This window comes from Symphalangus syndactylus, chromosome 17, assembly GCF_028878055.3.
Source record: "Symphalangus syndactylus isolate Jambi chromosome 17, NHGRI_mSymSyn1-v2.1_pri, whole genome shotgun sequence".
Taxonomy (NCBI): domain Eukaryota; kingdom Metazoa; phylum Chordata; class Mammalia; order Primates; family Hylobatidae; genus Symphalangus; species Symphalangus syndactylus.
Window position 1 is genome coordinate 15853213 of NC_072439.2, and position 27890 is coordinate 15881102.

At 44.2% G+C, this 27890-nt stretch overlaps 2 protein-coding genes across 3 annotated transcripts in view; one reads left to right on the forward strand and one right to left on the reverse strand.

Annotated features, from left to right (window-relative positions):
- Window positions 1-27890, forward strand: part of IGFL4 (IGF like family member 4) — a 199082-nt gene that overhangs the window by 32720 nt on the left and 138472 nt on the right. The window lies entirely within an intron of this gene.
- IGFL1 (IGF like family member 1) lies at window positions 1406-27466 on the reverse strand. Of its 2 annotated transcripts, none has more exons than XM_063620869.1 (4): window positions 27129-27466; window positions 26773-26829; window positions 26417-26660; window positions 1406-1484 (listed from the first exon to the last, which is right to left on the reverse strand). In XM_063620869.1, exons 1-4 carry the CDS (start codon window positions 27151-27153, stop codon window positions 1478-1480), a joined length of 333 nt encoding a protein of 110 aa, XP_063476939.1. In that variant the 5' UTR covers window positions 27154-27466; the 3' UTR covers window positions 1406-1477. The 2 variants fall into 2 exon arrangements, with proteins under 2 accessions (XP_063476939.1, XP_055105424.1); XM_055249449.2 differs by lacking the exon at window positions 1406-1484 and adding an exon at window positions 25698-26116.

Below are 27890 nucleotides of genomic sequence, written 5' to 3' on the forward strand. Positions count from 1 at the left end.
GATGATTGCTTGAGCCCAGGTTCATCCAGCCTGGGGAACAGAGTTGAGACCTTGTCTCTGAAAAAAAAAAAAAAAAAAAAAAAAAAAAAAAAAAAAAAAAACCCAAAACCAAAACCCCAAAAAACCCTGTTCTCTTTTATCTCCATGGAAGAAACGAGCCCAAGGAGGGCATCTGGAGAACCCCCAGCATGAGAAGTCCAGCATTTGCTGATGCATCCACACTAGTGCCAGCATTAGTTTTGCCCAAAGCACCACAAAGTCCCACATGGAGGTATCTCTTTCTGCTTTTAGAGAGAGGTTACAGGAGAGCGGTGGTAAATCATAGGTTTTGGGTTTATTTATCCACTTAACGAAAAATAAAATGTTTACTCAGTACCTCTGTGTACCTGGCCCTGTGACACAGGGTGAGGTCACTGTGTTGCTCACGGTTTGTTAGTGTGTAGAAATGCAATAGAGTTTTGTGTGTCAATTTCACACTTTGCAACTTTGCTGAATTTTTTGTTAATTCTTTTTTTTTTTTTTTTTTTTTTTTTTTGAGACAGACTCTCACTCTGTTGCCCAGGCTGGAGTGCAGTGGTGCAGTCTCGGCTCACTGCAACCTCCGTCTCCCAGGTTCAAGCGATTCTCCTGCCTCCACCTCCTGAGTAGCTTTGATTACGGGTGCGTACCACCACACACCGCTAATTTTTTGTATTTAGTAGAGATGGGGTTTTACCATGTTGGCCAGACCGGTCTTGAACCCTTGACCTCAGGTGATTCACTCGCCTCGACCTCTCAAAGTGCTGGGATTACAGGCGTGAGCCACTGCACCTGGCCTTGTTTGTTAATTCTAACAGGTGTTTTATTTGGGGTGTGTGTGTGTGGAAGCTTTAGTGTTTTCTATATATAAGATTATGTTTCTGTGAATAGAGATGCTTTTACCCCTTCCTTTCCAATTTGGATGATTTTAATTTTTTTAACCATCAAAACAATTCCCTATTATTATTATTTTTTTGGTCATGAAGTCCTTGTAATGATAGTAGGGCTTGGTACCATATTGGTGTCACACTCTGCCAGTCATCCAAAGAATATGCCAGACTTTTTTTGTTTCAACTCCTGTGTCTACTAGTGCATCCCTGGACCCAACAGGTGGCTCACCAAGAGAGTTTCAGTAATGGATTTCAGCTCTCTGTGCATAATAGGTGATAATCCTTACGAAGTATTCCGTTTGTCTTATAGCTGAGAGATTTGAACCTGCTGCAGATGTCACATTTAAATTCGTGGATGGGTTTTTATCATCAGTTCCACCTCCTCCTCCTCTTCTTCCTCCTCCTTGTTTCTCTGGATGCTTTTAATTCTTTTCTTTTCTTTTTTTTTCTTTTTCCTAAAGGTTCTGGCTAGCACCCCCAGTACAATGTTAAATAGCAGTCGTAGAAGCAGCTCTGTTTGTCTCATTCCTGATCTTGGAGGAAGAGCCTTCAGTCTTTCACCCTGGAGCTCACGGCCTAGAGCAGAAGACACAGAAATGAGCAAATTATGCAAATTAATGTATCATTTCAAGTAATGATATGTGCAACAGCAGGTAGCATAAGACATATTAATGTGCAGAATTTTGTCTCGGAAGGAGGAGAAACTTTCTCAAAGAATCTGAGTCCTGAGTAATTGGTAGGAGTAGGAAATCTATTAAAGTGATAGATACTCTAGCAGGGATTGCCCTAATTTCTTTTTGGAGTTGGCCCCACTTAACAATGGAACAGGAAAACCTCCAGGAAGGAAGGAAGCTAAAGAAACCAGAGTGGTTAACCAAGGAACCAGATCTGTTGCCTAAAAATGAATCATCAAGTTCGTGGCTATTCCTGTGGGGCATGGTAAATGCCCACAACACATGGCCCTGAAGTTTGTTCTTCTTTCTGACTTTGATGTAGTTCGATTTATTGGTGTTTACTATTTTGCCTGGACTTTTGGTGTCACTTCCAAGAAATCTGCCCAGTCCAATGTCAGGAAGCTTTCTCCCTATGTATTCTTCTAAGAGCTTTATAGTTTTAACTTTTGCATTTAGGCCTTGGATCTCATTAGTTTTTTGAACTAATTTTTGTGTATGGTTAGAGATAAGGGTCCAACTTCATTCTTTTTTTTTTTTGAGACGGAGTCTCGCTCTGTCGCCCGGGCTGGAGTGCAGTGGCGCGATCTCGGCTCACTGCAAACTCCGCCTTCTGGGTTCACGCCATTCTTCTGCCTCAGCTTCCCGAGTAGCTGGGACTACATGCAGCCCCCACCATGCCCAGCTAATTTTTTGTATTTTTTTTTAGTAGAGACTGGGTTTCACTGTGTTAGCCAAGATGGTCTCGATCTCCTGACCTCACGATCTGCCTGCCTCAGCCTCCCAAAGTGCTGGGATTACAAGCGTGAGCCACCGTGCCCGGCCTGTTCTTTATTTTTCAAAATTATTTTGTCTATTCAGGGTCCCTTAAGAGTCCATGTGAATTTTAGGATTTTTTCCATCTCTGCAAAATTGTCATTGAGTTTTTGAGAGAGATTGCTTTGAAGCTGTAGATCACTTTGGGTAGTATGGACATTGTTACAATATTAAATCTTCCAACCCATGAACACAGACTGTCTTTCCTTTTATTTGTGTCTTCATTACTTTTTTTCAACAGTGTTTTATAGTTTGCACTATACACGTCATTTGCTCTCTTGGTTAAGTTTATTCTGAATTATTTTATTCTTTTTTGAGACAGAGTCTTGCTCTGTGGCCCAGGCTGGTGTGCAGTGGCACGATCTTGGCTCACTGTAACCTCTGCCTCCCAGGTTCAAGCAATTCTCTTGCCTCAGCCTCTCGAGTAGCTGGGATTACAGGCGAGCGTCACCATGCCCGGCTAATTTTCGTATTTTTAGTAGAGACAGGGTTTCACCATGTTGACCAGGTTGGTCTTGAACTTCTGACCTCAAGTGATCCACCTTCCTCAGCCTGCCAAAGTGCTGGGATTACAGGCGTGAGCCACCATGCCTGGCCTGAAGCACTTTATTCTTTTTGATGGTATTATAAACGAGGTAGTTTTCTTAATTTCCTTTTTGGCTTGTTCATTGTTAGTGTATAGAAATGCAAGAATTTTTTTTTTTTTTTTTAAGTTGAAGTCTCGCTCAATATCCCAGGCTGGAGTGCAGTGGCACCGTCTCAGCTCACTGTAGCCTCTGCCTTCCAGGTTCAAGTGATTCTCCTGCCTCAGCCTCCCGAGTAGCTGGGATTACAGGCGCCCACCACCACACCCAGCTAATTTTTGTATTTTTAGTAGAGACTGGGTTTCACCATATTGGCCAGGCTGGTCTTGAACACCTGACCTCAGGTGATCTGTCCACCTTGGACTCCCACAGTGCTGAGATTACAGGTGTGAGCCACCGCACCTGGCCTAATTTTATATATACACATATATAAATCACTCTCTCTCAACAGTGGCAGAACATACATTTTTTTCAAGTCTACATAGGACATTGATGCTAAATTGATCATATGTTGGGTCATAAACAAAGTTTCAGCTTCCAAAGGATGAATATTATTACAAGTAGGTTTTTGAGCTGGGTGCTATGGCAGATGCCTATAATCCCAGATACTCAGGAGGCTGATGTGGGAGGATCACTTGAGCCCAAGAGTTCAAGTCTAACCTGGGCAACATAGTGAGACCTCATCTCTAAAGAAATGTTCTCTGGGACTCCCAGCTTCCAGTCAAGCATGTAAGAGGCTTGGAACTCATCACTCCATCTTACAGAAAGTGAATACTGAACAAAGAGAAAATTAACAATTCTTCTTACATCCATTAGAGGAGTGGGATCACAGGGCAAACCACTGCCCTTAAGATTTCGAGAGACAGGCAGGTGGATACAGAGAATCAAAACTACTGCAACAGAAACCCATGACCAGAAACCCCTGTGGGAACCAGTACCGGGATAGGAAAACATGAAGTCTGATGAATGAATTACTGGAGGCTCAGGGTGGACCAATCTGAGAATTAAAAATTCCAGGGGGCCCAGTCTAAGGGGAGCCTCTGCACTTTTCTAAGAGTTTTCCTCCAGGAACCCTATCAGGTTCTCACAGTGAATATGGGAGAAAAATCTCCTTCATGCTCTGGCATGAAGTGGGAAGGGGGAAAGTAACCATTGCAGAACACACCAGAATATTCTGTTCTTCTTAACAAGCTCTGCCATTAAGAGAAAGCATTTTACCAGAGTCTAAATTATTAGGGTTTTATCAGAGCCTAAATGACCTGGAGGAAGAGAGTATCATTATTATACAGGACAGTAAACACCTATTGTTTGCTCTAAACGGAAACCTTACCTCACCTCTATCTTCCAAGGCAGTTCACTACACAAACATCCTTGAAAAGAGTGTGGAACAAAAGGACAGTCAGTGCCTCACTGCCAGGCTGGCAAAAATGCAAGAGATCCATGGAGAATTGTCTCTGACACCAACAAACCAATATTTTTGCAAAGTAAATAAACACATGAGCAAGGTGATAATAGTGTGCCGGAAAACGCTGCCCTGCTGCAGTGGTGACTGTGATAGTCCCAGGTGTCTGGGAAGACACACCAGGATCTTCCAGGGGCCTGGTTTTAGAAGAATGCAAACCTGGTCATGAGTTTCACTGCTTAAAATTATTGAATGATGGCCAGGCGTGGTGGCTCACGCCTGTAATCCCAGCACTTTGGGAGGCCGAGGAGGGTGGATCACCTGAGGTTGGGAGTTCAAGACCAGCCTGATCAACATGGAGAAACCGCATCTCTACTAAAAATACAAAAAAAACCCCCAAAAAACAAAAAAATTAGCTGGGTGTGGTGGTGCACGTCTGTAATCCCGGCTACTCGGGAGACTGAGGCAGGAGAATTGCTTGAGCCTGGGAGGCGGAGGTTGTGATAAGCTGAGATGGCGCCATTGCACTCCAGCCTGGCCAACAAAAGCAAAACTCTGTCTCAAAAAAAAAGAAAAGAAAAAAACAAAAAAATTACGGAATGACTCCCCATTACCTCTAGGATGAAACCCAGGCTCCCAGCTTGTCCCACAGGGCCCTTCGCTACCTGGGCCTGCCTTCCCTTCCAGCACCTTCTCTACCTATACCCATGGCGTCCCTTTTTCATCCAACCAAAGAGTCACTCCTTGAAACACCGCAAACAGGCTTCCACAGCATGACTCACCTACCAGCACCTGCTCCCAGTAACTTAGTTCCCTTCAGGGTTTCTCCTTCTCCCCATCTTCCCACCCTGCTTCCAACTTCCCTCACTTACAGAGAATTAAGCACTCTATGCATCCCATAGGACTCATGCTTACCTCTCTCATTGTCTTGCCCTGCCATTGGTCACTCTCCTAGATATTTGCCCAACCCGAATTCACCCTAAATGATTAGAGATATGCATGCAAAGCATAAAACTTTCAGCACATGGTTTTTGAAAATTAAAAATAAAAATCTCCTTCCCCTCCTTTTACCTCCCCCCTCATTTTCTTGTTTGCACTCCTCAGAGACCAATGCTATTAGCAGCTTCTGCCTTCAGTACCTTTGAAATTTCCTATCATACTCTCATAATTCTCTCTCGTGACTTTAGGGACCCAGGTTCACCATTACTAGTTGTGGCATTTCAAAACGTACTTAAGCTCTCTGAGCTACAGTTTCCTCTTTAAGCACAATAAAATGATGACGTATAAGCATCCGGGAAAGTCAATGTGTTTGTGAATGTCATGTAAACTGGGAGCCCCACACAGATGTTGGGTCATAAAGAAAGTCTCAGCTTGCAGAGGATGAACATTATTAAAAATAGGTTTTTGAGCTGGGCACAGTGGCACATGCTTATAATCCCAGATACTCAGGAGGCTGATGTGGGAGGATCACTTGAGCCCAAGAGTTCAAGTCTAACCTGGGCAACATAGTGAGACCTCATCTCTAAAGAAATGTTCTCTGGGACTCCCAGTTTCCAGTCAAGCATGTAAGAAACTTGGAACTCATTACTCTATCTTAACAGAAAGTGAATACTGAACAAAGAAACAAGTAACAATTCTTTTTATATCTATTAGAGGAGTGGGATCACAGGGCAAACCACTGTCCTAAGATTTATTGACACAGGCAGGTGGATACAGAGAATCGAAACTATTGCAACAGAAACCCATGACCAGAAACCCCTGTGGGAACCAGTACCGGGACAGGAAAACATGAAGTCTAATGAATGAATTCCTGGAGGCTCAGGGTGGACCAATCTGAGAATTAAAAACTCCAGGGGGCCCAGTCTAAGGGGAGCCTCTGCACTTTTCTAAGAGTTTTACTCCCGGGAACGCTATCAGGTTCTCACAGTGAATACTGGAGAAAATGTCCTTCATGCCCTGAGGTTTTGAGCGGTCTGAGAATATGACAGCCCTGTAACAGGTCCGGTAGCATCCTACTAATCCGTTGATGCTTTTATTTTGTTATGCTTTCTCTGGCTTTTCATGCCCCATCCTTTTTAAGAAACCACTCCTTCTGGGCACCTCCCTAAATATGGGTAAGTTCATACCCTATACAAGTTCCTGTGTAAAGTCACTGACCCATTTCCACTGCTGCTCTCTCATCTGCTGCTCTGAAGCCTAAACCATGGTGCCCAGAATCTTCGGTAAGCCATCCCCAGCCCCAAGTTGAGCTAATGCCTACTGTTATCCCTGATGTACCTCTGAACCTCAAACTTAATTCTCTCTTCCCTATTTAATTCTTGGTTTCCCACCTCATAATCACCTGTGTCCTCTCTGACTGCATTGCAATCTCTGTCCCCACCTGCAAATTCCAGAAGCTTAACCCTTTCCAGAGCCCTCCCTGCATTTCCTCACCTGCCAAGCCCAGTCCCCAGGACCTGCACCCAGAGTCAGTCCCAAAATCCACTGTGAGCTGTTACAGCAACCAAAGAAGCTCAAAGACATCATCTTGTGCCCCATGATCATGATCCGGTGACCCCAGAATCAGTCATTCTCCTGCTTTTCAGCTGATCTTTGTTTTTGAACTCCTGGGCTCAAACTCAGAAGGGACCACAGATAAGAATGGGTGTGGTGAGTGGAAGGAGAAGAGAGGAGGGAGGAGATAGCACTGTGGATAGGGTTGGGGACTCCCAGAGGCCCCCTGCCAGCTCATCAGCCCTGACTCTTCCAGATATTGGACTGTGGTTGTGCCAGTTGACACTCCAGAGTGGAGACCAGATCTGCAATCTCTTGGAACTGTGATAAGGGGGTCATCCTGTCCTTGAACAAGACCCAGCTCTGTGGCCCCAACTGCGCTTCTGGCCCTGCTTCCAGCAGTGCTGTCTGGAGCCCCTGGGCTCTCAGCATCAGGCAGTAGTGAGGCTCCATGTCCCAGGAATGAGGCCTGACTACCCCAGGAGTGTGCTCAAGTAATGGCAGCCCAGGTGGTGGACGGAGTTTTGCTGTGTGTATTCCATCAAGGTGAGCAATGCCTGCTGTGTTCACTAACTTCTTTTTGGGCAACCATCTCTCTCTCTCTCCCCACCTCCACTGCCCCACTCTCCTCTCTTCCCCTCCCTGTCTTTTCCCTCCTTTCCTTCCTTCTCTTCCTTTCTCTCTCAAGTTGAAGGAAGAGTAGCCCAGTCGTCTTCCAGAGTTGCTTTTTACCTCCGAGCCACCTGGCTCCACAGCACCTGACCACTGCATGCCCACTTAGCTGTTCCTCCCTTTCCCCTCTACCCTCACCCTTGGCAACCACTAGTCGGCTTTCTGTCTCTATGGATTTACCTATCTGGGACATTTCATATAAATGGAATCACATCATGTGTGACCTTTTGTGTCACTTTCTTTTTTTTTACTTTGCTTAATGTTTTCAAGGTGTATCCCCATTGTAGAATTTATTAGTATCTCATTCCTTTTTACAACTGAATAAATTCAATTGTATCCCTGTATCAGCATTCATTTATCCATTCTTCTGTTGATGGACACTTGGGCTGTTGTGAATAGTGCTGTTATGAACACACATATACATATATTTGCTTGAGAACCTGTTTTCATTTATTTTAGGGTGCACATGTAGGAGTGGAATTGCTACGCCACATGGTAATTCTGTTTAACTTTTTGAGGAATTGGCAAACTGTTTTCCACACAGCTGCATCAATTACATTCCCACCAGCAGTGTATGAGGGCTCACATTTCTCTGCAGATTCTCCAATCTTTGTTATTTTCTGTTTTCCTGTTTATTACAGTCATCTGGGTGGGTGCATATGATATTCTGTGTAGTTTTAATTTGCATTTCCTTAGTGAATAACAATGCTGAATGTCTTTTCCATGTGCTATTGGCTATTTGTATTCCTTTCTGAAAAAAGTTTACTCAGATTTTTTCCATGTTTTAATTGGGTTCCTTATTTTATTATTATATAGTTGTAAGAGTTTTAAAATATATTCTGGATACTCATCCCTTATCATATATATGGTTTGCAAACACTTCTCTCATTATGTGGATTGTCTTCATTTCCTTGATGCTTGCAGTGCGTAGGTTTTTAATTTTTGATGAGGTCTATTTTTCCTTTTGTCTCTTGTGCTTTTGGTGTAATATCTAAGAAAATACTACCTAACTTGAGGTCATCAAGATTTACCTCCATGTTTTCTGCTAGGAATTTTTTTAGGAAATTGACAAAGAATAATTGTGTATTCACATTGGGTAAAATGTGATGATTTAATGTAGGCTTAACTTGTTGAATGATTAAATCAAGTTAATTATGCTATCTATCACCTCAGGTACTTTTAATTTTTAAATTTTGTTTATTTTTTGTTTTTGTAGAGACGGGGTCTCATTATGTTGACCAGGCTGGCTTGAAACTCCTGGCCTCAAGTGATTCTCCCCACTTGGCCTCCCAAAATGCTGTGATTACAGTCATGAGCTACCGTACCTGGCCCTTAGGATTTTTAACACACAAGATCATGTCATTTGCAAATAGAAACCATTTTACTTCATCTTTCTCAATCTGAATGCATTTTCTCTTCTTGCCTAACTTTCCTGGCTTGAACCTCCAGAGCTGTGTTGAATAGAGTGGTAAGAGTGGATATACTTATCCTGTTCCTGATGTTAGTGGGAGAGCATTCAACCTTTCACAATTAAGTATGATGTTAGCTATGAGTTTATTGTAGATGCTCTTTAACAGGTTGAGGAAGCTCTCTTCTATTCCTAGTTTGTTCTTTGTATTTTATCATGAAACAGTGTAGATTTTGTCAAATGCTCTTTCAGTATCATTTGAGAGAATTATGTGTCTTACCCCTATAGTTCAGTAATATGGTATATTATATTGATTGATTTTCTTTTTTTTTTTTTTTTTTAAGACGGAGACTCGCTCTCGCTCTGTCGCCCAGGCTGGAGTGCAGTGGCGCAATCTCGGCTCACTGCAAGCTCCGCCTCTCGGGTTCACGCCATTCTCCTGCCTCAGCCTCTCCGAGTAGCTGGGACTACAGGCGCCCGCCACCACGCCCGGCTAATTTTTTGTATTTTTAGTAGAGATGGGGTTTCACCGTGGTCTCGATCTCCTGACCTCGTGATCCGCCCGCCTCGGCCTCCCAAAGTGCTGGGATTACAAGCGTGAGCCACCGCGCCCGGCCTATATTGATTGATTTTGATTTTCATATGTTGAACCAACTTTGCATCCCCGGGATAAATCCCACTTGGTCATGATGTATCTTTTTTTTTTTTTTTTTTTTTTTTTAAATGAAGTCTCGCTCTGTTTCCCAGGCTGGAGTGCAGTGGTGCGATCTCGGCTCACTGCAATCTCCACCTCCCGGGTTCACACAATTCTCCTGCCTCAGCCTCCCAAGTAGCTGGGACTACAGGAACGTGCCACCATGCCCAGCTAATTTTTTGTATTTTTAGTAGAGACGGGGTTTCACCGTGTTGGCCAGGATGGTCTTGATCTCCTGACCCCGTGATCCGCCCGCCTTGGCCTCCCAAAGTGCTGGGATTACAGATGTGAGCCACTGCGCCCGGCTGATATATCATTCTTTATATATGCTGCTAGATTTGGTTTGCTATATTTTGTTGAGGATTTTTGAATTTATATTCATAAGAGGTGTTGGTCTATGGTTTTTTCTTTTTTATTTCTTGTGATATCTTTGATTTTGGTGTTAGGGTAATACATACCTCAGAGTAAATTAGAAAGTTCTGTTTGATTTTTTTGAAAAGTTTGTGAATGATTGGTATTAATTCTTCTCTAAATGTTTTGTAAATTTTACTATCTGGGTCTGGACGGGCATTTCCAGTGTCTGATCATTCCCCTTTCTCTGCATCCTTGCCAGCATCTGTTATTCCTTGTCTTTTTGATAAAAGCCATTTTAACCGGAGTGGGGCATCTCAATGTGGTTTCGATTTGCATTTCCCTGATGATAAGTGTTGTTGAACATTTTTTCATATATCCCTTGATTATTTGTATGTCTTCCTTTAATACATGGCTATTCAGACCTCTTGCCCATTTAAAAATCAGATTCTTTATTTTTCCCAGCAATACAATTACATACATATTGTTTCATGCCATGACTTTTAAAACCAGTTAAGAAAGGGTAAGAAATAAGGGATTATGCTGTTTTTTATAAGTAATTACACAATTACATATAAGCAATAACTATATAAAATGCATATAAGTAATAATTACATAATTACTTAATTATATATGAACAGTTATACCTTTCTTAGTGATCTCCAGAGGGTGCAGCCCTGAGCGTGCGCACTGTCTCCCTAACTACTCCAGATAATTATGTTATGGCACAAGCTGGCCTCTTTTTCACTGTCCTTTCCTTGATGTTTCTGTGAAGCTTCTGGCTCGTCTGCCTCTGTTGGTATCACTTGCATCTGTTAGACTCCTCTGATGTTAATTGATTGCTCTATTCTTTTTAATAGGCCTATAGCACAATGCATAAATCATTCTGTGGGCTGATTAAAGTCTAGCTTCTTTGCCAAGACAGAGTGTTGCCAGGGTTTGAGGCTGTCTCTGACCCCAGGAGGGCCCTTCTTAGTTATCTCTTTTTCTGATTTTCTCTGTGAAGCTTCTGCCTTGTCTTTTTTTTGTTGTTGCTACTGCAAACCTTTTTTTTGGTTTTTCGGCACCAAAATTTCCTTTTTTATTTTTTCAATGTCATTAAGCATCAACTTCTCCACGCTCTGTTTCAAGAAAAGCCAGTTTTGGGGAGACCTGTGGAGCTCTCTGTTCTCATGGCCTCCCTCTCCTCCCGGGCAGAACCGCTGAGCCACTGGACTGGAGCTGGTGCCAGGGACTGAAGCTGGTGTCAGCAGCTTCTCCTGCGGCGATGTCTTTCCTCTCCAGCCAGAACACTGGGAGGGGGTGGTAGCTGCTAGTCTTCTCGGTTTGCCCTTTCTTACGTGGAACCTCTGCCCCACGAGTGAATTCAGGCAGGATCAATGAAGCCCAGTGTGCTTCACCTGCTAAACCTGGCGTGGAACTTCCATGCTAGGAGGAGTGGCTGGATGGGAGAAGGAGCCCCGGTGCTGTAAGCCACAATTTCTAACTAATGTAGAGCATCCGCAGCATGGAGACAGCAGGATAAAAGATGCTGGTGCACTGCCCTTTCTGGTGCACTGCCCTTTCTGGACTGAAACTGTAGCCCTAGGCTGGGAGCTGGGGAGAGGTGGAGTCCCATTTTCTTGTCTGTGACTGACCATAATAGAGCTTCAATTACACAGAGTTGGCTGGGGATGTGGGGAATAGGAGTAATTTGTGGCTTAAAGGCCCTCAGACTCTTGCTGCTGTTTACAGATTGAGTAGCATTTCTTTTTTTTTCTTTTTTCTTTTTTTTTTTTTTTTGAGTCTCGCTCTGTCACCAGGGTGGAGTGCTGTGGCATGATCTCGGCTCACTGCAACCTCTGCCTCCCCGGTTCAAGGGATTTGCCTGCCTCAGCCTTCCAAGTAGCTGGGATTACAGGCATGCGCCACCACACCCGGCTAATTTTGTATTTTTAGTAGAAACGGGGTTGCTCCATGTTGGTCAGGCTGGTCTGGAACTCCCGACCTCAGGTGATCTGCCTGCCTCAGCCTCCCAACGTGTTGGGATTACAGGCCTGAGCCACCACACCTGGCTAACAGAATTTCTTGAATAAACATTTATTCGTTTGCGGTATGCCCTTAGGACAATTTCCAGAGACTTAATTAGTTGTTTTTATAAAAAAAATTTTTTTCACCAGTTAAATGGTTGTTTTGCTGGGAGGAGGGCTCCCATGCTCTTCACACTGGCTTTTGGAAATCCTGCTTTATAGTTTGAAATCTTTTGCATTTAAGTCTATAAACCATTTCAAATTAATTTTCACATTTGGTGTGACATAAGGGTCAAGATACATTCCCCCCATATAGATATCTATTAAAAGGACTAATCTCTGCCTGGTGAGTTGTAGTGGTGCATTTGTCACAAATCACTGATTGTCGATGTGTGGATCTGTGTCTGAACTCTGTTTTTTTTCCATTGATAAATTTGTTTACCTTATGCAATACCACACCCTAAATTATTATAATTTCATAAAAATTCCTGATCTGTTAGTGTAAGTCCTATAACTTTGTTTAGTTTCTTCAATATTGTATTGGCTATCTCGTCATTTTCATTTTCTGATCTTTTTTTTTTTTTTAATTTGTGCAAGTAGAGTCAGGGGGTCACTGTGTCGCCCAGGCTAGTCTTGAACTCCTGGGCTCAAGTGATCCTCCTGCTATGGCCTCCCAAAGTGCTAGGATTACAGGTGTGAGCCACCACACCTGGCCATCATTTTCTGATAAATTTTAGAATCACTTTGTTAACTTATACAAAATCTTGCTGTAATATTTATTGAGTCTGCCTTGAATATATAGATCAATTTGGGGAACACTGACATCTTTATTACATTGAGTCTTCCAAAGCATAAATATGGTTTGTTTCCCATTTGTTTAGGTCTTCTCTAATATCTTTCAGCACAGTTTTGTAGAGGTCTCTCACCTTTCTTTAGATTTAATTCTAGGTATTTGTTATTTTCGATGTCATTGTAAATGGTAATGGAGAATTGACTTCTATCTAGAGCCGTAAAACAAACCTCAACGAGTTCTAAAATCTTGAAATTTAACAGAGTAAGTTCTCTGACCATAATTTGATCAAACTAACGATTACAGAAAGATCTCCAAGCACTTGGAAGCTAAGCAACACAACTCTAAATAACTCATGGTTTAAAGATGAGTCTCAAAGATTTTTAAAAGTGTATTTAACTTAATGAAATGAAAATACAATATATCAAAATTTGTGGAACATATATAAAGCAGTGCTAAGTGGGAAACTTATTGCACTAAATAGTTGTATTAGAAAAAAGGAACAGTCAAGTAAGGCACAGTGGCTCAAGCCTGTAATCCCAGCACTTTGGGAGGCCAAGGCAGGTGGATCACCTGGTATCAGGAGTTCAAGACCAGCCTGGCCAATATGGTGAAACCCCATCTCTACCAAAAATACAAAAATTAGCCGGGCATGGTGGCGGGTGCTTGTAGTCCCAGGTACTTGGGAGGCTGAGGCAGGAGAATTGCTTGAACCCAAGAGGCGGAGGTTGCATCGTGCCACTACACTCCAGCCTGGGTGACAAGAGTGAAACTCCGAGAAAGAAAGAAGAAAAGAAAAGAAAGGAAAAGAAAAGAAAAGAAAAGGAAAGAAAAGGAAAGAAGGAAGGAAGGAAAGGAAAAATTAATAATCTAAGCTCCCACAGCAAGAACCTAGAAAAAAATAAGAGAGCAAAATAAACCAAAGCAAGGAGAAGGAAGGAAATAATCAAGTGGAAAGCAGGGGTCATGAAAATTGAAAACAGAAAAACAGTATAGAAAATCAATGAAATAAAGAGTTAATTCTTTCAAAATATCAATAATCTATAAATTTTTGGCAAAACTATCAAAAACAGAGAGAAGACACAAATTATCAATATCAATAATGAGACAGGAGATAGCACTATAGGTTTTGCAGACACTAAAAGACTAATAATGGAAAACTTGGAATAACTCTACACAACTGGACAACTTAGATGAAATGGACCACCCATTTAAAAGCACAAATGAGCACAACACACTCAATATGAAATACATCATTTTAATAGCCTTATAACTATTAAGGAAATTGAATTTAGAATTTAAAATATTTCCTAAAAAAGAAATCTCCAAGCCCAGATGGTCAACTTGAGGATCTACCAAATGTTTAAAGGGAAATTAACACCAGTTCTGTACCATCTCATCCAGAGAATAGAATAGGAAGGAATACTTCCCAATTTATTTTGCGAAATCAAATTACTCTGTTACCAAAACCATAAAAAGACAAAGAACAATGACAACAACCAAGCAATAAAACTATAGATGAATATCCCTCATGCAAAAATCCTTGGCTGGGCACAGTGGCTCACGCCTGTAATCCCAGCACTTTGGGAGGCCAAGGCGGGCAGATCACCTGAGGTCAGGAGTTTGAGACTAGCCTGGCCAACATGGTGAAACCTCATCTCTACTGAAAATACAAAAAATTAGCTGGGTGTGGTGGTGCACACCTGTAATCCCAGCTACTCACAAGGCTGAGGCAGGAGAATTACTTGAACTCGAGAGGCGGAAGTTGCAGTGAGCCGAGATCACATCACTGCACTCTAGCCGGGGCGACAGAGGGAGACTCCATTTTTAAAAAAAAGAAAAATAAATTCTTGACAAAATATTTGTAAATGGAATTCAGCAATATAAAAAATAATTACACACCATGACTATGTAGGCTTTATTCTAGAATGTAGGCCTGGCAGAATATTTCAAAAATCACTATCAATGTAATGCACCATATTAACATGCTACAGAAGAAAAATAACATGATCACATCAATTGATGCTGAAGAAGCATCTGACAAAATTTAACACCCATTCATGATAAAAACTCTCAGAAAAATAGGAATGGGGGGAACTTCGTTTAGGATTCTAAGAATATGGTGAAGTTTACCAGTTGGGAAAAGGATGGAGCAGCTGTTAAAGATTAACCATGATTAAGATTAAGGTGATTAGGAAGGAGGAAGGAAGATAAGGAAGACTGGCCAGGAGAGAATAGGGGTGCAGAATTGTTTTAGAGATAGGATTGGGCTTGAGTAGGTCTTGTTTTGTTTGCTTGCTTTATTTTTTGAGACAGAGTCTTGCTCTGTTGCCCAGGCAACAGATTTGGCCATTCAGGCAATTGTTTTTTATTGAAATAGCCTGCCTTGTTAACCACAATTATTCCTTTATTTAGATGAGTCCATTAGTACATTTTATGTTTCTAGCCCTCTTTCTTAATAACCCAGTTCCACTGAAGCCATTTGGAATGTGAATTCCAAGATGTTTTAAATTCTTATCTCTTCCTATGTGACTTCTGATTGAAGACAGTTTTTTTTTTGTTTTGTTTTGTTTTGTTTTTGACAGCGTCTTGCTCTGTCACCAGGCTGGAGTGCTATGGCGCAATCTCAGCTCACTGCAACCTCCATCTCCTGGGTTCAAGCGATTCTCCTGCCTCAGCCTCCCGAGCAGCCGGGACTACAAGCATGCACCACCACACCCAGCTAATTTTTTGTATTTCAGTAGAGACAGGGTTTTACCATGTTGGCCAAGATGATCTCGATCTCCTGACCTCGTGATCCACCCGCCTCAGCCTTCCAAAGTGCTGGGATTACAGGCATGAGCCACTGCTCCCGGCCATTTTTTTTTTTTTTTTTTGAGATGGAGTCTGGCTCCCTTGCCCAGGCTGGAGTTCAGTGGCTTGATCCCGGCTCACTGCAACCTCTATCTCCTGGGTTCAAGTGATTCTCCTGCCTCATCCTCCCAAGTAGCTGTGATTACAGGCACATGTCTCAAACTCCTGACCTCAAGTAATCCACCTGCCTTGGCCTCCCAAAGTGCTGGGATTATAAGCATGAGCCACCGCGACCAGCCTGACTTCTGATTCAAGACGGCCTTCATAACACTTGTTTATCTACCTTAAATTCCTTGCTTAATCATTATAATTACAGCCTGCTGATTTCCATTGGCCTTTGTCTCTCCACTGTTTGGTAAGACTCATTTAGGAAAACCACAGCCTTATTTAAATCCAGTTCTCCACCTATCCTCCTCCTACATCTTTGAAACCGTATATGGCTAGAGAAAAATACAAAAGCACATTGACCTGTAGTGAGCCAAGGTGTAGCCTGCAAGTGGTGGAAAAATCTGGCTCCAATGGGCCAGATGGGGAATCAACAGGTATATAGCTTCACTGTAGTGAAAATACTGGGTAGTAAGAACACAGAACACCTGCTTAGAGCTATATCATTGTTAGATAAATGCTAATAGCAATATTACACGTATTAGTCTGTTCCCATGCTGCTAATAAAGACATAGCTGATACCAGGGTAATTTATAAAGGAAAGGGGTTTAATGGACTCACAGTTCCACATGGCTGGGGAGGCCTCACAATCATGGTGGAAGATGAAGGAAGAGCAAAGTTATGTCTTACACGGTGGCAGGCAAAGAAAGAGCCAAGAGAAAGGGGAAACCACTTATAAAGCCATCAGATCTCGTGAGACTTATTCACTACCGCAAGAATAAGTCTCACATGGTGGAACTGCCCCAATGATTCAATTCTCTCTCACCGGGTCCCTCCTACAACACGTGGGAGTTATTGGAGCTACAATTCAAGATGAGATTTTGGTGGGGACACAGTGAAACCATATCATTACACAATGCATAATAATGTTCATGCACTTCTTAACTGATAAAACATAGTCAGGGAAGCCAGAGGGGATTCCCCTGAGTGTCTCCCTGAGATGCTTGGGGAAGGTGTAATTTACTTTTACCTTCCCCAAGTAAAGAGAAGCAGCTGTAAAATGGAGATGACTCCCCAGAATTGCCAGAATTGAATCTTTTCAAATATTTGTATGATTTGCTTTCAAATAAATGGCACCTAGCTGAGATCTTTGCTAATGTCCTGTAATACTTGGTGGAGCAAAAAACATTCCAAATTGATCTCAAGGGTTGTCTGTTTAAGTAGTAGAAATCAAGTGATTAAGCTCATTGTCTGAACATTCTGTGTGGCCACGAGGGAGACACAAGGGCTCCATGGCACTGTAGGGGAGGTATGAAAAATGAAATAGAGATAGCTAAATGACATGCCCAGGGCAACTCACCAAGTAGATGCAACCAGAGAGCACTAGAATCAGAATTTGTACTGAGAAAATGACTGAACCTAGTTAGACTGTACCATTCAAGAGAATGACATGGAAATGCACATTCCAGAGTACCGTGTCTTGGTTTTCCCTGCCTCTATTTTCTGTCGGGGCAAATTAATTCGGAACATGGTTCATGGCTGTCTTCTTTTCCTTAGGCTCAGCATGGCTGTCAACAGTCTCCTACCTTGTAGGGACAGCCTGCTGTTTCTCATATTCCATAGGTCTAGTCTATTGTTGACTTACTCAACCTCTCAAGGAGAAAATGCCAGTGCACTTACTTTATCTTTTGATACCTCCCTTCCTGAACTCCTTATCAATATGAAACTCACCCGTTGAATGACCTAGATGGAACATATTACAAGGAACCGACAGGAAATTCAGGAAAGGTGAGAATATTTTTTACCAAATTATAAGTTTTATAAGATAAGAATGAAAAGTAGTTGCTATACAGGTAAAATTGGTGCAAATAATATATTGTTGCACCAGAAGGAATATGATGCTCTGAAAAAATTTAACCAGGAATCTGCTTTACAAAAAAAACTCAACATTACATATGATGAAGATTAATGATATAAACACCCTTAATTCAAAAGGTCTTATTTTTGCTTTGGATTAAGCATGCAAAAATCTGGAGTAGTCCTTGGCAGGGAATGTTCTTGCTGTTGACTGCAGAGATATGGACTTTGGAAGTGGGAGCCATTAACCTGGATGTAATTGAATGGTTATATAGTCTAAGGTAGAAGAAATCGTGTAAAGCCTGATGGCAAAAAGTGGCAAATTGTCCTGATTATCAAGGGGGGAATTGGGTAGCTACTACACAATAGGCAGAAGAGAGTATAACTGTACCACTCACACAAGGCATTCTGTGGGATGCCTCTTAGAACTCCAGTGTCCCATAGTAAAACATGGGAAAACTATAATAATTCACTACAGAAAAGACTCCTAATGGCATATATACCTCAAGAATGAAGACGTAGGTAATTTCACCAGGTTAAAAATCACAACCAGAGAAAAGCAAAGCAAAGCAAAGTCCTCTGTGAATATACAAGGAGGCCACAAGAATAAATAAAGAATAGCATGGCTGGAGGGAATAGACACACAGAAGGGGTTGGACTACCAATCTGGGAAGTGGCAAGGGAAACTGAGTTGCTCACAATAGCCTCTTTTCACCTTATCTTTTTTATATATGGAGTTGCAGAGAAATCATATCTGCAACAAGACAGGGATGTTAAACAATTCTATTAAAGAGAGAACTAGGCTTCAGCTGGGACAAGAAAATGTTGGGAATTACTAGGGAGATACTTAGACAATGCATGCGAGGCCTACTTAAGATGGAAATGAGGTTTCAGGTGATAAAATGGAAAAAAATTCAAAAAATGGCAGCAGCACTCTAAGCAAGTTAAGGAGAACATCTGATGCAAGAGGTTGGTTCGTGGAGGGAGAAAGAAAGACAGTGAATCAACTGAACTTAAATAAACTAATGGTATTGCATGTAAAACTTGAAGACTAAGTCCCAATGAATATAATTTTTTTTTTTTTTGAGTTGGAGTCTTGCTCTGTCGCCCAGGCTGGAGTGCAGTGGCGTGATCTCGGCTCACTGAAGCCTCTGCCTCCCAGGTTCAAGCAATTCTCCTGCCTCAGCCTCCCGAATAGCTGGGATTACAGGCGCGTGCCACCATGCCCAGCTAATTTTTGTATTTTTAGTAGAGACGGGGTTTCACCATGTTGGCCAAGATGGTCTCGATCTCATGACCTCGTGATCCGCCCACCTCGGCCTCCCAAAGTGCGAATATAAATTTTAATTATGTACTGACTTTGGAGTTTATAGACCCTAAACTGCATTCTAACAATGGAATGATTGATTTTTTTCGGGGATAGAGGGAGAGGATGATTCATGTAAGGATGAAGAGAAGACAATATAGTCATTAAAAAATAAAAATAAAAATCACAATCAGATGAGGTGTTTGCTGAGAGCAAAGAGATTATAGAATGGATAGTGAAAGACATTTTTTTTCGGGTGGAGTTTTGCAATGTTGCCCAGGCTGGTCTTGAACTCTGGAACTCAAGTGAGCCTCCTACCTCAGCCACCTGAGTCGTGGGAATTACAAGCATGTGCCTCTGTGTCTGGCTTGAAAGATGAAATTTTTAAATGCCAGCTTTAGCCTCAAGGCCAGTTGCTGAAACAAGGACTAAGTTAGACTTTTATATAATCTTCCTCACTTTGAGATGAACATATTTTATTTATTTTTTTCTTTTTTTCAGACAGGGTCTCACTCTGTCATGCAGACAGGAGTGCAGAGGCGTGATCTTGGCTTACTGCCACCTTTAGCTTCCAGGCTCAAGTGATCCACCCGCCTCAGCCCCCTGAGTAGCTGGGACTACAGGCATGTACCACCACACCTGGCTAATTTTTTTTTATTTTTTGGAGAGATGGGGTTTCACCGTGTTGCCCAGGTTGGTCTCGAACTCCTGGACTCAAGCGATCCTTCTGCCTTGGCCTCCCAAAGTGCTGGGATTACAGACATGAGCCAACATGCCCGGCCTATGTGGATATATTTTCTATATTAACTGACTCTGTTGCTGTTTGTCTCAATGCCTTCATATTCCTCTATCTAATATTGGTTTATATTGTTTGATTCTTGGTACTTACAGTATGAAATAGTAAGAGAGGTTGTTAATCGTCTGGGAGATGGACAATGCATTTTCAAATCCCTCTTCTCTGGAGATTAAAAGCCTTTGGGTGGTTAAACTGATAGTTACATCACATTACTTGGAAAATGGTATTGTTGCTGCCTTTATTTGGAAGTTGAAAATGTCTATAATGGGTGTCAATAGATGCTTATTTTTGAATGGGGTGGACTGTGCTAGACTTTCTATTATCAACTTGTCCCCAACACCCACTCCCTTCTGAGGTGGGAACCACAGTTTCCAGAATCACTTCCCCTATATGGGGCCCAGAAGGTGAATTGCATGATGTGAAAAATTCAGGGATAATGGGCACCATCATCATGTCCTCATGAAATTCACGTTCTGACCCCTCATAAAGCGACTACATTAGTCCATTTGCATTGCTATAAAGAAATACCCAAGGCTGGGTAATTTATAAAGAAAAGAGATTTAATTGGCTCGTGATTCTATAAGCTGTATACAGGAAGCATGGTGCCTGCATCTGCTTCTAGTGAGGGCCTCAGGAAGCTTACAATTATGGCAGAAGGCAAAGGAGGAGCAGGCATGTCACATGGCAAGACAGGGAGCAAGAGAAATATCAGACTCTTGTCACCAGCTCTTGCACGAACCAACAGGGCGAGAACTCACTTATTACTATGGGGAGGGCACCAAGCCATTTGTGAGGAATCTCCTCCCATGACCAAAACACCTCCCCAGGCCTCACCTCCAACATTGGAGATCACACTTTAACATGAGAGTTGGAGGGGACACACATCCAAACTGTATCACAGACAAGGGCAGGTATTTGTAAATTTTCAAAACCAGAGCTAGACTGTGCCCCAACCACAGATGCTGTGCCAGATGTTGTATCTTTATTGGGGCAAGTCAAAACAGTGTTTGATCCTTGGTATGCAATTATTGATCTGGCAAATGTGTTCTTACCAAAACCCTTCAGTAGGAGTGGAATTCTGCTTCCAGAAAGATGAGGTAGGCATATGTTTCCATATCTCTCCTGCTCAGTACAGCTATAAAACAAGCATAAGAAGACTCAGAAAGGTAGGGTAAGAAGGCAGACGAAGTGAGGACCTTGGGACCACAGAAATGGCAGAGCAGGGAGTTTCCCTGAGTTTTCTTTTTTGCCTCATATATCCTAGATGCAATTCATGAGAAGCTGGAGAAGCTGGAGAAGCTGGCAGCTCAAAAAGGCCAAAGGGTACAGACAATAAAAGCCCCAGACAAGCGTATAGAACCACATGCCGTCTTTTTACTTGTCCTAAGTGTCACATTTTTCTTCTTTAATGTCACATAAGAGCAATATTTCCTTCAGGTATCTAATCACAAGAACCACCACAAATTCTAGATCAATGAGATCAGTCTTTCCGTGGAGAATTCATGTAGAGATCCCTGATCACACATTTGTCAAATAGAAAGTTTCCCAGAAAATCAGATACTATGTGTTATGAAAGAAAAGAAAGTATCTAGTCACTAAACACCTAGTTTAGAATAAAACGCCAAACACCCAGTTCAGAATAATTTCCTAAAAAGTGTTTTCCTAAAGTAATTGAAATTTTGAAAATTGTATGAGGAGAAATTACATTCGATTTTCTTCCTTTCTCTGACTCTTGCGTCCTTCATTTTCCTCCTGCCTGTGTTAAGCCGCCAGGACTGCCATAACCAGGGGCGCCACAGGGGTGGCTTGAACAGGAGAAATTCATTTCCTCACAGTTCTGGAAGCCAGAAGTATGAGATCAAGGTGTTGGCAGGATGGTTTCTTCTGAGGGTCTGTCTCTTGGCTTATCCATGGCCAAATCCTCCCTGTGTCTTCACATGGCCGCTGTGTGTGCGTCTGTGCCCTAATCTCCTCTTCTTATAAGGACACCAGTCAGCTTGGATTAGGTCCCACTCATATGACCTCATTTTACCATAATCACCTTTTCGAAGACCTTATCACCAAATACAGTTATATTCTGAGATACTGGGGTTAGGACTTCAACACATGAATTTAGGGGGAGACATAGGTCATCCCATATTAATGACCAAACAAAATTTATTACTTCAGATAGTCATGCCCTAAGTGAAAATTAAACAACTCAAAATTTTTAAATTTCATCATTTCTTTATTATTATTTTTATTAATTTATTATTTGTTTATTATTATTATTTATTATTATTTTTTGAGACGGAGTCTCGCTGTGTTGCCCAGGCTGGAGTGCAGTGGCATGATCTCGGCTCACTGCAAGCTCCATCTCCTGGGTTCATGCCATTCTCCTGTCTCAGCTCCTGAGTAGCTGGAACTACAGGCACCCACCCCCACGCCTGGCTCCTTTTTTGTATTTTTAGTAGATATGGGGTTTCGCCATGTTAGCCAGAATGGTCTCAATCTCCTGACCTCGTGATCCGCCTGCCTCAGCCTCCCAAAGTGCTGGGATTACAGGCGTGAGCCACCGCGCCCAGCCAATTTCTTTCTTTTTCTTTTTTTTTTTTACTATCAATTTTATTTTTTATGAGAGATAGCACACCAAGTATTGCTATAAATATTAGGATTAATTCTATTGATGTGCTTCATGATCATGTATACTTTATGAAGATTCATTAGATCAAAAATTATAAGATTTATGTTAAAGTAATCACTGTTGTATTAACTGTACATTTTAGCACTATTTTTATCTATTGGAATATTTTAGTAGCTATAGTTAGTAAAATTCACCATCATCATTAATTAGAGCCATAATTTACACTTTTATAATAAATATACATTTATACTTTAACTGATTGATAGAACGTCAACCTAAATATCCAAAAGGAAATTTTTAATCAAGTGACTTCTAGGAGGGTGACTGTTCTGACGGTGGCTATTCAGAAACAAAGAGCAAATCTGAAGAAAAGGGCTGGTTCCCACTCTGGCCACACCTGTTGCCACACTGATGGGATGTGTGGCAACAGCTGATCACACTGATCACAGCAAGATCACAGTCAGGCTAAGGGTGGGGCCAGCAATGGTCTTGCTCAAGGCACTTTGTGCTGAGGACACATGACAGCCTGTGTGTGTGTGTTTGTGTGTATGTGTGTGTTTGCTTCTGCTTTTCTGTGGGTAAATACATGACCCAGAAATTTCTCAAAATAATTTTATTCTTACTACATAAGATCCACTCCATCACAGCTCCTTCTGTTCTGTTTTCTTGTTTATTGGATACCTCTTCAGGCCCAGGACGGCTCACGGAGGAGACAGGGACCCTACCGAGGTCGAAGGTCCAAGGCCTGGATGATGGGGTCGGGCCCAGGATGGGTGCCAGGGGTCTGGAGGACATGAGTGGATGAAGGCCTCAGGCTTCAGCTTCCTCTTGGTGGAATGTGGGTGATGAGGTCCAACCATGCAGCGCTGCTGTGAGGACCGGATGAGAGGATCCCTGGGAGGTGGTCGGTGACTTGGTACCGTCACCTCGGTGACTGTTCTTCATCCTCATGAGTGTTCAGAGAAGACTCGCCCACTCCCTCCACCAGATACAACCAATAAAACTTCTGAAAATTTCAGCCGAACTTTATAGCACTTTCATTCTTTTCCAATTTATTTGATGCTATTTAAATCAGACCTAGTGATTCTGGGATGCCTGAGATGCCCGTACCTTAGAAGAGACGCCAGGTGCCTTCTGTGCGCATGTGCGGCATTTGGGCGGGAACCCAGAGCCCCGACTCTGGGCTTGTTGGGCTCAGATCCAAAGAGGGATTCACCACGTCGGTGTAAGGTGCGGTCTGTGTTTCAGGTTCTTGTGCCAGATGAGGTGATGCTTGGATGTCAATACTTCGTGTTGGGGGAAGGTGGGGGATCTGGACCAGTGGTCTAGGGCTCCCGTATGGGGCAGGACCCAGACACATGAGGATTCCAGGTTTAAGAGGGGCGGGGCTGAGCGAGGCCTCTTGGCGCACGCGCGGTGCCTTGGGCACCTACATCCTGCTGTGCGGCTTCCGTGGGGGCGTCCAGGGCGGGGTCTCAGCCGGGAGACCCGCCTTTCTCCTGCTCTCCGGGAGTCACTTAAAACTTTTTAGTTTTCCACTTAAATGACCAAATGAGATCATTTCATGGGGTAGTGGGGGGAGAGCAGGCAAGGAGAGTCACATGTGGACAGGGCGAAGGTTTAGGACGCTCACTGTGGAGGATGAGGAAGCAGCCGCCCCGTAGGTGGTGTGGGTCTGTTCCTCTCTAGGCGTCTGCACAGCTCTCACGCCCTGCAGAATCGTAGCACGACGGGGCAGAGCTCACCTAGCACAGGGTATGCGCCCACTGATAGGCCCTGAGCTAGGGGTAGGCCTGTGAGACAGGGCGTTTGCCCTGTGATGCCAGATTGCTGCCATGGTGATGTGCTGGGTCCAGAGTTCCCGCAGGTGTGGACACCTGGCCACTGGGCCCGTCTGGGGCCACTGAGGCGATGCTGCCACCTGTGGGGCGATGATGGAACCCTTTGAGTCCGAACGGGCCCGGGAAGCCATCAGGCAGTCTGGGAGCCTGGGTTGGCCTCGGATGACTGAGGCCCAGGGACGCGGGTCTGGGCCCCGTGCAGACCCCCTGGCCCTGAGAAACAGGACCCAGAAAGGTGGTGGCTTCTTTGACTTCGGGGAATCCAGGTTGGTGGAGACCCTAGGGCTGAATCCTCCCTAAGGAACCTGCTTTTGGGTTGAGTAAGCAGCAGCGTGGCCCCCTCCCTGCAATCTATTCCACATCAGCACTGGGCACGAGGGTTTGTCCCTGGCACGAGGGTTTGTCCCTGGCACAGGGCCTGAAGAATGTGCTTCAGGTGCCTTGGCCGGCCTTTATTTCCTCCTTCCAACCCCGAGGGCTCCTCCATAGCCCACATCCTCCACACCCCACCCCACCTACTCCCTCTCAGGCTCCAGCTTTGGCCCAAAGTCAGACTAAGTGTGGCATCTCTGGGCGCTGGACCTGCCCAGTGGGTTTTCCACGATCCCAGGGGATGCGTGCCTGGGATGGGTGTGTGGCAGGTCAGTTTTCTGTTAGCGACCAGAAGAGTCAGTTTCCACTAAACTTTATTTTTGATGAATGCATACCTTAAACATTATAGAACTGGATAAACTAGTGCCTGGGGACTAGGGCGGGAATGAGAAAACAAGCCCATTAAAACCCCAGCTGGGTTTTCTCAGACCCTAAAATCTGATCAAATAATAATAGCATTCTTCCACATATTCCTCACACTGGGGTCCATTTAAGATTAAGAAACTTTCCAGGACTCTGGAGAAAGCTTTCCAGACCCTAGATACTAAAGATTAGATATTGATAAGAATGACACACGCTGTCTTGCAGGGGCACTCCGCACATAGGCGGGGAGCTTAGAATGCATATAAGCACCAGAAACAGAAGTTTGTAGCTTTGAGTTGGTCTGGTGTAAGCTACTCTGACCTCCTCCCCACAGCCGGTTGCAGAAAGAACCTCCGTTCTTTCCCAGTCTGTCTGCATCTCCTTAATGTACATCGAGAACAAACAGCCGGATCCTGTTCTGCCACAGAACTGGTGGGAGAGGGAGTGCCTCTCCGAAGCCCCCTCGAGATCCCCACCTCCTCCCCACCCCACCTGGGCTGCTCCCGATGCTGGGACTGGGTTCAGGGAGCCATGGGGTGGTGGAGGCTGGTGTTGGAGGGTGGCCCCTGTCCCAGGGGAGGCCAGGGCCCTAGTCACCGAGCACGAATAACAAAATAATAAATTTAAAAATAAATGGAGAAAGAAAAAATAAGTGTGTGCATGAACAGAACAAATGGAAAGGCCTGGATGCCTCTGGGTGACAGAGAGAAGGGGCCCCAGGTCACCCTTTGTGACCCCTTTCAACCGTCCAAGCTCTCTAATTCATGAATTCTACAGTATGAATTTATAAAACACAGAAATTTATTAAGATCCTGTGCTTTGCTCCTGGATAGAAGAGAACTTGAGGTGATAGAAAATCTCACAGAAGGGTGAAGGGTTCCCCAGCCAGCCTTGGGGTGGTGCCTGGTTGATGTTGGCCATAGGGGTCATCATGAGCATTCAGAGTCCCTGGGCCCCCATCAGCACACACATCTCATGCTGTCCAGAATTCTAGAAGGGGATGTGTGGGCCTCCTCAGGGCAGCTGCAGGGTGGGCCTCAGACAGGTCACAGAATGAAGTGGGCAGTTGAGTGTGTGTTTCTCCGGCCCCCAAACAGCCACTCGGCATCCCAGATCTCAGGTAACACCAGCCTCTTTCTCCAGGCCTATCCAGGAAGGAGAATCCAGGAGTCGTCGTTCCCCTGATGTTCTATCAGCTGACACTGGAGATAGTGAGACAGAGACACTGAGCAGGACAGAGACGGCCAGAGATGGGGGCGAGACTGAATATGGGCAGAAAGGAGCACAGGAGAGCCAGGAGGAGAGGACAGCAGGGAAGAGAAAGTGAGATTCTGAGAGGGAAATAAAAATGGATGGAGACACAGGCATAGGGAAAGGGAGAGGTGGTTTGAATAGAGGCAGGGGCAGAGGCAGGGAGACAAGGAGAGTGGGGGCTCCACCCAGGGCAGAACAGGCATGCAGCTACCCTGCACTCACAATCTCATGGAGGGGATAGGACTCACCTGCGACAAAGCCTGTCATCTGAGGTCGGGGCTGAGTCGCAGTTCTGGTTTATCAGCTTCACCATGAAGGTCCAGGGGCAGCACTGCTCAAAGCAGACTCTGAAGGTGCAGTTTCCACAACTCTGGGTCCTGGCCAAGGGCACAACAGCATCATCATAGCAACAGTGCTGCAGGGGGTCATAGAACTTGTCCCCACATCTCTTGTGTGGCTGGCACAGCATCAGGTAAGGAGTCATGGGGGCCACTAGAGGAGACAGAGCTGGTGAGATCCAGAAGGTGGTGGCAGGTGGGTCCCAGCCTGGGGTCCCCTGGAAGGTGTACCCCTCCCCCAGCTTCCCAATCACTCCTGGGCTCACCTGGGGCTCCGTGTGTTGAGCAGAGCAGCCTGGAGATGCAGAAAATGGCAAAGACAGCTGTGGGAAAGGGAAAGTGAAGATGGGGTGAGTGGACAGCAACAGATATGACTGGCACCTGACATTTAGAAGAAGATTGGGTGGAACCAGGGCTTTGAGCAGTTCAGGGACTGAAACAGGGCTGTGGATGGGGCTGATCTGGGTGCTATGGATGGGGAATTGCTGTGAGCAATTCAAGCCTGGAGATTTGGCTGGGCATGCGAACAGGGACGAGGTGTAGTTTGGGGTGGGGAGAGAGCCCTGGTGGTGGCTAAGATTGGAGATGGGCTCAGGTGGGAATGGGGTCCTGTCCTCCTTACCCACGACGCAGCCTCGGGGAGCCATGGCTCTGGGTGGGTGCAGTGGAGTGAGCAGGGGATCAGCAGATCTCAGCCACTCCTTTTATCCCATATTTCTAGTGGAGCTGGTGATGTCATGGCATGTCCTGCCCTCCTGCAAGTCCTGCAGAGACAGGCTGGGTCCTTGGGCAGGAGAGGTGCCAGGCAGGGTACGTGTCATTGTAGCTTTGATCTCACCTTTGTAATCAGGAGAGAAGCAGTTCACCCTCCACCTTCTCTGTGCTATGTGCCCCAATCGTCCCCCACACTGAGTCCTCTGGCAAATAGGAAGGTGCAGGATGCTCCTGACATTAACACTCTCCGACACTCCCATGTCCACACAGCGATTCCACAGGATCCTGCTGAGCTATGACTTTCCTCAGTTTCCTTGGGACATTGCTAACCTATGACATCGTTTCAAAGGGGCCCATTAGGTCCCAACCTCACAACCGAAACACATGGTCAAGAATCCAGTAACTGCTCAGTCACCTGCAGCTCATGGCATTCGGGTGGGAGAGACTGTGTGACTCAGGCACCTGACTGTCACAGGTTTGGAAGGTGGGAGTGGAGCTGGCGGGACCCCTGGGACTCACACTCCTCTGGGGGCTCTTCAGCTCCTTCTCTGTCTCATTAATGGTCATTTACCCAGGACAGGTCCACTTGGGAGCCCACATGTCCCAGGCTTTGTGTCAGACACTGGTCATGCAGTGCTGAGTAGAAAACGCAAAGTGAGTGTCTTCATGA

What these genes read in the sequence shown, in the direction of transcription:
- IGFL1 (XM_055249449.2), bottom strand. Translation starts at nt 27,153, where the DNA reads ATGGCTCCCCGAGGCTGCGTCGTGG. An exon ending in TCCCCGAGGCTGCGTCGTGG is followed by an intron (nt 26,830 to 27,128) that starts GTAAGGAGGACA and finishes CCTTTCCCACAG; the next exon opens with CTGTCTTTGCCATTTTCTGC. An exon ending in CTCAACACACGGAGCCCCAG is followed by an intron (nt 26,661 to 26,772) that starts GTGAGCCCAGGA and finishes TGTCTCCTCTAG; the next exon opens with TGGCCCCCATGACTCCTTAC.